The 10,880-nt window shown below is 33.9% G+C and overlaps 1 protein-coding gene across 1 annotated transcript; it reads right to left on the bottom strand.

Moving 5' to 3' along the window:
• Positions 1 to 1,548: 1,548 nt before the first annotated feature.
• On the bottom strand, positions 1,549 to 2,208 carry LOC127128909 (uncharacterized). Its single transcript, XM_051058268.1, has one exon. The coding sequence runs from the start codon at positions 2,156 to 2,158 to the stop codon at positions 1,718 to 1,720; it is 441 nt and encodes a 146-aa protein (XP_050914225.1). The 5' UTR covers positions 2,159 to 2,208; the 3' UTR covers positions 1,549 to 1,717.
• Positions 2,209 to 10,880: the final 8,672 nt, after the last annotated feature.

Genomic DNA, 10,880 nt, shown 5'->3' with positions numbered 1-10,880 from the left:
CAACATCACTCTCACATCAAGACATTCCCCCCACATACACATCCACATTTTGGGCCCAACCATCATCCTCAGCTCAACAAACTTACCAACACACCCAGACCACACAACAACATACAATTTATTCCACCTCAACCCAACACCATAATCCCCACACTCCATTCCCTCAAACAAACTACTATTACAACCAACACTATCAATAAGAAACCAACCTACGCCCACTCATACAATACACTCCAATTCCTCAACCCAACTTTGAATACTCAAACTCTCATTCTCAACCCCAAACATCTAACACCACATTCGCACAATCCACTCCTACATACAACCCTGATGATGTCTACTATCCTCCTATCCAACACACCTAACCCAACACCTACACACGACTCCCACATTCAATACCCAACTTTGACCTCACTGATGACCATCTAATGAATATCCCTTCTTTTTGCATTCAAGATCTTGACAGTATGGATATGCCTCCAAACACATCACAACAACATCAAAGTCAACAACAAGACGCCCATGATGAATTGTCTTCCGACTTATCTCCGTCTCCCGCAAGACAAAGACAAGAAGACTTTGGCAAGGAAAAACGCAAAAAAATTGGCACAAGATGTGGAATGGTCACTATAAATAAAATGTATTTATTCCATTATATCAATAAAATAATTATTAATCCTTACAATTCATTATATGCCTCATTATAATATTTATAGTTGTAAAATAAGTATTTAAAAAAATAAATCATTTCTATTATTAATATTAAAAAAAATAATCATTTTTATTATTAATATTTAAAAAAACAATATTAGAAAACTATTATTATTATAAAAAACTATGATTATTAACATTTTATTATTAGTATTTTATAAAAATATTATTATTATTTTAAAAAAAACAATTTTATTATTTAAATATAGAATTAATTAGAAAACTATTTAATAATAATTTTAATAAAATTATTTAATTATATAATAGTTTTTAAAATTAAAAAAAAACATCCTTCACTAGCTCGGCCAACCAATGGCCGAGCCTAATCAGCATTTTAAATGCTTCATCCTCTCGTCCAATGAATGGGCAAGATCCAAAAGAAAAGAGGGGCAGTTTGGGATTTTTTTATTTTTTTTTTCAGATTGGAGCATTGTGGGAATAAATTTTCAAGAAAGGAACACTATGGATAAATACTCCAATTTTATTAAGGGTATCCCTCACAAACTTTTTTTATCGAGGTGTTTAATAGCACACAAAAGTCTCTAAATTTAGATATCATTTCTTATAGTGGTCGTTAGTAGTTATTTGATATAAAAAAGAAGTAATAGGTTTGAATTTATGCTTTATTGTGGTAATTTAACTTAGATATAGGTATTTTAACTTGATCGGATTAATTTCTTATTCAGATTGAGATAGCATATCCAACTTGAAAAACATGATTAATCAACTTTACTTTGTAGATTAGTTTAATAATCCATTGTTTCCATACCCTCTCTTAATAATCCAGTGTCAACTATAAAAATAGGGAGATTTCTAGTCTAAACAAGAAATATATTTAAAAGAAACAACACAATTTTTTTATTTCATTTCATATTTTATTGGAAGATAACATTAGAGGAAATTTATTACTCAACAGCACTACTAAACTTTGAAACTGCCCAAACGAAAAGTAACTTAAACTTATTAATAGAAATTTTCTAGCAATGAACCCAACCACTACATGAAACTAAACCTCTTTCACATTTTCTTCAACTTCAAAAGCAGAAACAGGGAAACTTCTAGAAAGTCCAGAAGGTGTTTTGAAAGTGATTTTCCCAGTAGGTGGATCATCAACATAAATATCACTCAGTGAAACCCAAATAAAAAGCTCTTTGGTTTTAACACCACTCAGTTTCATAATCTTACCTTTCTCAACATAAGCAGTAACTTCAGTAGCATAAATAACAGGTTTTCCAATCTTTTCAAACTTGTGTGTTATGCTATTCTTCTGTTTCAACCAAACAAAACCTGTTTCTCTGTTGTAACCAACTTCAATGATGTCTTTCAATGGTAACAAACCATTGGGGAGACAAATCTCAGCAAGAAGCTCTTTGGATTTCACTTGCCCTAGTTCGTCTCCATGGTAAACCTCTGATTTCGACTTGATTTCTTCTGTTACCAACGACATTGTTTTGTCTTGTTTTGTGTTCTTGTTGTTGTTGATTACGTTAGGTTGTGGCTGGGTTCTTATATATAGTATTGTTTTAAATGTTTTATTAAACGGAAATATATTTAAAACATTAATGATTTATTTATTCGTTAAGAAAACATTAATGATTTTAAATTTTATTTAGTGAAATGTTTCTTTGTGTTTTTTATGGTATTGTAGCGCTTATAGAATACTTTCTATGGAATTGTAAAATTAAATAATTTATATGTTCATTTTTTAATGCATATTTGTTTGTACATCTCACCAAATCAAATCTTTTTATTTTAAGAAAGATATTAAAGTTAGTGTCTTAGTGAAAATCAATTTTACAACATCATTGAATAAAATTATAATATTACATTTTACCGTATCATATTAATATTTAAAAATTAAATATGTTATTTGACGAGATATATGTCGGTGATAGTGTAAATCAATGTATTTTGTTTTCTCTTTATGAAATATAAAAAATTTAATAAATTCTTGCGGAAAAAAATGATTTTTTTTACTTATTTATTATTTCTTTTTATAATATGTAATAATTTATTTTTTGAATTTAACTTTTATACAATGGAAGTATAGTTTCTTTTTATATATATATATATATATATGTAACTAATCAAATTGCTGTATAACGTTGATTTTAAATAAATTTTAAAATACAATTTACAAATATTTACTTGACATGATATGATATGATTGAATAGTTAAAAGGTTTAAGATGAAAATTAATCTCAATTTTTTTACTTATCATTTTTACAAAAAATATTTATATTTATTTATGAAAAAATAGAAAATATTATGATAATATAAAATAATTTTACACCGTCATTCAATAAATAATATGCATTCCATCCAATCATGTTAGTATTTTAAAACAATTTAGATAATTTAATAGATAAGTGATTTCTTATTGGATGATCGTATAAAATTTATTTAATTGACAATACATGTCTATTAAACTCTTTATTTATCATTTTCTAAATTTAATAATATATAAATTATTACTTTGTTAAATATATATTAAAATATGTTTTTGATGATTATATTAAAATATTTATCCTAAAGAAAAATATATGTAAAATTACATAATAATTATTACCTGATCCTATTTATAAAAAAAAAATATTTTTTAACTTAATTCAATAACTAATATTTTTGGTTTATATTTTCTAAATTTAAAATGCAAACTTTTTCTTATAAATAGGATCAGAGAGAATGAATTATTTAATATGTTATAGAAAAATGTCAATGAATATTTTCAACATTAAATTGTCAATATGTATTAATGTATTGTCCCTTTAAGTTAATTGAAAGGCATTAAATAAATTTTTAATTTTATATGTGTTAACGGTTTTCCACTTTTACGATAAACTTTTTCAAATTTTAAAAATGTATTAACTAATTTTACACAAATATGTCTCAAATTAACTAATTTTAAATGTGTTAACTATTTCTTTTTTTTAATAATTAAAGTATGATTTTATAAGGAATATACATTATTGATAAATTATTTGTAAAAATATTTTCTCATAAATATTGTGTTTTTACAAGAGGATCTTGTACTCTTGTATATAGTACAAATGAAGAAATATTGTTTTGTCGTATTTGGATAGAACTTTAGTCTTGACAGAGATAACTTCATAGTTCGATAATAGTCGAAGATGTGTATGTCGTAGTTGAAGTCTGTTATTGCATATAGATGTTTTAGTTAGCTTGTTGTTTAAGTTAACATGTTAAATTGGGTCAGTCTGTTTGGTTAATTGTTTAGTATGTTAGTTGAAAGTTAGAGTTTAATTCTCTTATAAATAACATATTAGTCATCATTTCTCTATCAATCCCTGATAATCCTAATAGAAGGAGAAAGTGGTGTGGTTGAGATTCAATTGTAAACATTATTCTCTAATGTGTAATTGAGTCAAGAATTCAGGTTTTTATACCACTTTGAATTGTCTTTCTTTTATCTTTCTCTCTTTTCTCACCTTGTGATTTTCTTCTTGAACAAGAAACCGATGATACACTATTTTCTAAGCATCGCTTTCACAACAAATTGGTGCGGTGAGCGTGGAAGAGGAGATATTGTCAATAAAATATGAGATTGAGAAATTCACTGGTGTGAATGATTTTGATTTGTGGCGCTTGAAGATGCAAGTCCTACTAGTTCAACAAGGTTTGTTAGAAGAGTTGAAAGGATCGAAGAAGATGGATGATTCTCTAATGGAGAAGGAGAAGACGGCGATGATCGAGAAAGCCCACATTGTCATCATATTGAGCCTTGGTGATAAGGTTCTTCAGCAGGCCTCGAAGGAGAAGATGACATCAGGTGTGTGGAGCAAACTCGAGGGTTTGTATATGACTAAATGCATGCTAAGTCGTTTGTATCTGAAGCAAGCTTTGTATTCATTTAAGATGAGTGAAGACAAAGTCTTGGTTGAGCAACTGAATATGATTAACAAGTTGATTCTTGATCTTGAAATATCGAGGTCAAGATTGATGATGAAGATCGAGTGTTGTTGTTGTTGTTGTTGTGTTCTTTACCAGGATCCCATGCTCACTTCAAAGAAGTTTAATCAGCCTTGTAATCGAAGGACTTGAACGAAAGAAAAGAGCAAAAGCCATCATCTATTGGAGAAGATTTGTCTGTTAAAGGGAAGTTCTCAAACAAAGATGGTAAGTATGAGAGGAAGAATGGTAAAGTTCTACATAATTCTTATGGTGGTAATGCTCCTGCAATTAGGTGTTATCATTGTAAGAAGGATGGACATACAAGAAAGGTGTGCCCTGAACGTCTGAATAATCATGGTGGAAAGGATAATGGTAATGCAACCACTGTTGTTGAAACCTCTCTTAGTTAGGGTAAGTATTTTTGTATCGTCTCCACGGGGATTAGTGCGATATCACTGCCGTTCCACAGTTAATATTGTTGTAAGGATAAGTTTGATTGTGAAAAGAAACAATTGCTATAAAATGTAACAATGATAAATGGTTAGGAAATTAACGGATAAAGAAGCATGTCAGGATTAGATTTCATTAACCTTTTTCACATGTTTTCAATCGATCTAGTATATGAATATCGTTATCAAACACTATAATCACGTATCACTCTTAAACCCCACTTATGTCTAACCAGTGTTGTGAAATTTACCGTATTGTTTAACCGATGATCTCTCAACCGATTAAGCAATAAAATAATATTAAGATTTTATACTAGTGAATATCAAACCCCAAATCTATATCGAGACTTTGGTCTTTGATATATGATGATTTTAGGTCAAGGTTTGAAAGATATTTCTCAAAAATAATTTAAACTATAAAAGAAAACATGTAAACAAAGATACATCTATATTGATTCATAACTAGTTCATATAACAAGGATCAAAATAAATACATATGAGTATGGCTAATTACATCTAATTCAGACACAAAGGATTTAGCTACACATCATCATAATAGCTTGATTCACATCCGAAGCATAGTCAACATCAATCATCGAAATCGTACACACATGATCCCAAATTTAATTACTCATTTATTATTTGATTTATTCTGTCTTTTAATCATATTAATATAGAAAATATAGAAAATAAACAACTATCAGATGCATGGTTTCGTAAATGGCTCGGATACCACTGAAGGAGAATAGTGATCCAAAACGCAACGGAAATTAAAATTTTCTCCTTTAGTGATCCTTACGAATGGGCATGATCAGTGATAGAATCGTTACCTCTTGTGGCGATTGAAACCTTTGATGCAGATCTAAGGAGTGATCACGAACGTTGAATGGTGACAACGCCTCTACTCAGTCCACACGAACGGATTCCTTCAATCTCAGTGCTAGCTGCTACGAATGAAGGCTTTGAGTGAGAGAGGGAGAGAGAGAGAGAGAGAGAAATGAAATTTCAACTACACAAATGCTTCTATACAAGGGTTCTATTTACAGAACCACTTGTGTGGGCTACAAACGCAAAAACTCAGACCGTGCTAAGACCCATCAGACCCCGCTTAGCGCGGCTAGAGGACAAAACCATCAAACCATATAAAGTGGCGCTTAGTGCAACTATACCATGCTTATCATCATATCTCCTGTCCAAAAAATTGGGTTGTGTTATGATCGCGCTTAGCCCCACCTGCATGCATGCTTTTGATCAAAAATTACATGTTAAAGTCATTCCTTTGGCTTTTAACTTTAAGAGCTCTTCCAATGCAACTAAACTACAAAATAAATTTCAAAAAATGATTAAACTTCATAAAATTTACAAGATGAACTATACTGCTATATTTACACAAAAGTTGAGGAATTGACTTGTAAATCCAATGAATTAAGTTAATAAGTGCCACTCATTTATACAAATAATCATTATAATTTAGCACTTATCAACTCTCCCCAACTTGGAATAAATAAGCACCAAAACCATTTAGCCTTGAATCCCCATCATAGTTAAGGTTGAAAACTGCATTCTTTATCTCCAAGGCATTAGGAGTTTTGCACAACATAATATTAATGTCATAATTGAGAATACGAGGAATGCACGCATCAATAATGTCATGGTCTATGAGAGAATTTTCTAACTTGGAGAAAAAGTACTGCAAGTAATTAACCATATGATTTCCAATTAAATCTTGATCACTTTGAAGCCCCCTTTCAATATTAAGAGCAACAATTAACTTGGAGGTGTTCGTAATCTTGGCCAACCTGTGAAAGAACTTGGTATTGTAATTACCATCCAGATGCTACTTAACTTTAGCATTCTCTTGCTAAAAAATATTCTCTTTGTGAATGGCCTCCTCCAAACAACATAGACAATCTCTCTCTTGTTTCCTAACCTTTCAAAGTATCCCTCATAATGGATTTTAAGATTAATCTGCTCCAAATTTTCCTCAGCCATACTCACCATGAGATGGACATTACCACGACAAGATTTATTCCAGGATTTAACGTTAGCCTTCAGGATCTTGAGCTTTTGAGTTAAAACAACATATGATAACCAAGTATTATGACGCTCAAACTGGAATTAATAAAATCTAGGAAAGAGGGATTAGAGGACCATATTTGCAAAACCATAATTGAGAAACAAAATTATGGACTTTGAAATGAATTCCATCTGAAGGAGAATAACGATCCAAAACGCAACGGAAATTAAATTTTTCTCCTTTAGTGATTGTCGCATCGCGCGAAAAACCGGCGGGAAAAGAAAGAACAACAGAGCCGCCACCGTGCGTTATTTATCCCAAAAGAGGGAAAGGAAACGCTCAGAGTAAACCTGGGAAAGAACATGGTCTCGCGACCAAAGAGAATGGGTTCGGGAGTCGGTTATGCGAAGGGAAGGTATTAGCACCCCTACGCATCCGTAGTACTCTACGGGATCCACGCACAATAGAAAGGAAAATTGGTTGCTAAACACTGCTCAAACACACACACACTGGCTGAAAAGAGACAAAAGAAACTGACTGAAACTGACTCGGCAGGATATCGTATCCTGGGCCTACTTAGTCTATCAGGCATAGACATCAGAGTCGAAGTAGTTCGGACTGGGGGAAAACATGCTCGCTAGGATGTCGCATCCTATGCATACGTATCTTCTCGGACGAGAGAAGAATCAGAGCATTCGTAGCTCGGCTAACACGCACACAAACAAACACAGGCAAAGGCAAACGTGGAGCCTGAATGCCAATCACTGGACTTATATCAGCATCCGAACCAAAACACACACAAAGAGGCAAACGTGGAGCCCAAATGCCAATCACTGGACTTACATTGACATCCGAACCTAAACAACACAACAGATAGATAGGGAGTCGGGGACTCAGCCTATAACTGTCAAACGCACGCAAACAGACAGCAAATGCTAAGGAGTACGGGGACTCGGGCCTAGCAAAGGTCAAACAACACACACAAAAGAAAGAAAAGGCGCCCGGAGAGATCAGCTCAATCTCCTGCCTACATACTTCATCTGGTATGAAGATCAGGGCGATGTAGTTCCCCTACGCAGGGATAAAGGACTAGCCTAACCAGATAACAGAGGGAGACACAACTAGGGAGACTACGACTCGAGCCTAGATGTTATCATGCAAATCATCCCTAAGTTAAGGTTTCTAGATAAACGGCACGCGGGCCAACCTATCCTAAGCATGGCTCACACAGGAAGCAAGCCACACACACACTTAACTTGCACAGGGAGCAAGCCAAGTAAAACCTACTTGCACAGGAAGCAAGTCTAAACTAATCCTAACTTGCACAGGAAGCAAGTCAAACAATCCTATCTTGCACAGGAAGCAAGTCAAACAATCCCACAAGCACAGATAGCACACGCTATACACAAACAAGTGGCTCAAACAAGGGTTAGGTTTTAGTCAAGGGGTCATATCAACCTCGACAAACAAACCTCTGGAATGGGGTGAGGGTTGCTCTTAACCTTGCCATTGAGGGGCTAAGGTGAAGCAGATGAAAGGATGAAGTGAGGATGAGACCTCACAGCTCTTATCCCTGGCCTGGGAGAGCTCAAGACAAGAATGTGTGGGTCCAGAAAGTGGGAACCCTTCTACACATTTAAGACTGACTCAACTGTGCAATTGCACAAGATCTTGGGTTTGTATCTGCAATGCATCAACACAGTGGTGTGAGCAAGGCAGATGACACACTGAATAGTGGGGGATAGATTGCATATCCCTACCTTCCACCAATTGCCTCTTCACTTAGGAGGACTTTGACTCTATGCAAGGACAAAGGTAAACAATCACAAACATTGCCTCTTAAGGAGGACTTCAGACAGTTGCCTGGCCAAATAACAGGCCAGGTCTTCCAGACTACATGAAGTAAAAGAGACATACCTCAATGCAAATTGCTTATACAAGCAAAGCAAAGCAAAAAGTTCACAAGGAACTAAGCAACTAAAGCACCTGAAACAGTCAAGCAGATGTTAGTATGCAACTTCAAACAAAACAAACAGAAACAGAAGCCAACAGTCAATTGGAGGCACATGGATGTGCAAGGCACAAGGCCTATGGCATATGAGCCAAGCCACCTACAAAACAAAGAGGTTAGGCAATGATACTTGAGTAAGCTCAATCAAAAGAATTGGTCTTAATGGCCATTTGATGGTCAACCTGAAAACACAAGCTCAAAAGTGAGTATCAGGACCACTAGGACAAACCTAGGGTCAAAAATGAATGAGAAAGTCCAAACAGCAAGGGGTAAGTATCCAAAATCATGTTCAAACAATTAGGAAACAAAACCAATTGGGTTCACACTCATATCAATCAATATCATCATTTCATGAACCATTTAGGTCACAACATGGCAAACAGAAGCTCATAGAAGTCAACAGCAAGACTTGCATCAAAGGCAATCTAAACATTTTCCAAAAATCACCAAATAAATCATGATCATTCCTAACACATAGCATGGTAATCATGTCAAATTTCATCCCATTTGGACAAGTGGAAGGCAGTCAATGAAAATCATGATGTCAAACCAAATTCAAGCATGCACAAAGAAAGTCAACAAGCATGGGTCAACTTCAAAAAAATCATATCAAATTGAAAACAGATGAGAAATGAATGAGATTAACACCAATGCCAAGTTTGAGATGTCTAGTTATCACATATCAAATTTCATGTCCATCTAATAAAGTATGAGAATTTCACAAATGAAATGGGAACATGTGTCACACAAAGTCCACATTTGACTAGGCAGGGAAGAAAAATCTCAAACAAATGGAAAATTGTTCAAATAAATCCAAGAAAATTCACAAGTCAACTAGACATACAAGAGTAAGTTCATGCAAAATTTGGGGTCAATCAGAGTTCAAGAAGCATGGTATCAAAAATCATGAAGTTGCACATCATTGGTGTGACACGAGTTGTCACACCCTTATTCAAAAAATCATAACTCACAAACCAGCAATGATAAATTCACAAACTCTACACCAAAATCACCACGTGTGTGTCTAGTTTGGGCACAAAAAATTTGGAAGCCATTGGATAAAGTACCACCATTTCACAAATGTTTTGGCAAAGTGTACAAAATATGAGCACATGTCACAAACCCTAATACCAATCAAAACCATTGATCACAAAAATTCTGGAAAAATTATGATAAAAAAGTAGAGATCCTGATGAAGATGATGCAAAAAATCCCATTAAAATTGGATCCAACATGATGGAGATATGATTTTTCAAAGATGTGTGACAAAAATGAGATAAATGTTGAAAATGAAAATGGTTTAATGAAATATTTGAATTTAGCGCCTCTTGTGAAACGGCGCGTTTCAACTGGAGACGTTCGCTAGGCGAGCTGGAAGCTTCGCTAGGCGAGCGATCATCTTCCTCGCCTTCGCTAGGCGAGCAGTTTACTCGCTAGGCGAGTACGCGATTTCAGCATGAAGAAGATGACAGAACAGCAACCCCAACACACACACCCGAACAAATTTTCACGAAATCATGCAAGCCATATACCAATCGAAACGTCTAATCATGTAGAACATCAAAACAGCAAGCATTTATCCTAAATCGGGCTATCATGGATGAATCATGTGAAAACATAAATGGACATCAAACTTTAAAACAACATAACTCCACAAATACTCAACCATTTTTATGGATTCAAAGATCAGAATGACCAGCAAAGCAAGCTCTATCATAAGCATAGCATGGTTTAAAGAAACAAAGAGGTCGAAATTTACCAAGTCGGAAGAGTAGTGTC

The sequence above is a fragment of the Lathyrus oleraceus genome, chromosome 3, assembly GCF_024323335.1.
Source record: "Lathyrus oleraceus cultivar Zhongwan6 chromosome 3, CAAS_Psat_ZW6_1.0, whole genome shotgun sequence".
NCBI lineage: Eukaryota > Viridiplantae > Streptophyta > Magnoliopsida > Fabales > Fabaceae > Lathyrus > Lathyrus oleraceus.
This window is presented reverse-complemented; position numbering and strand designations above follow the sequence as displayed.

Excerpts from the sequence above, each read along its gene's own strand:
- LOC127128909 (XM_051058268.1), bottom strand. The coding sequence starts at position 2,158 with ATGTCGTTGGTAACAGAAGAAATCAAGTCGAAATCAGAGGTTTACCAT.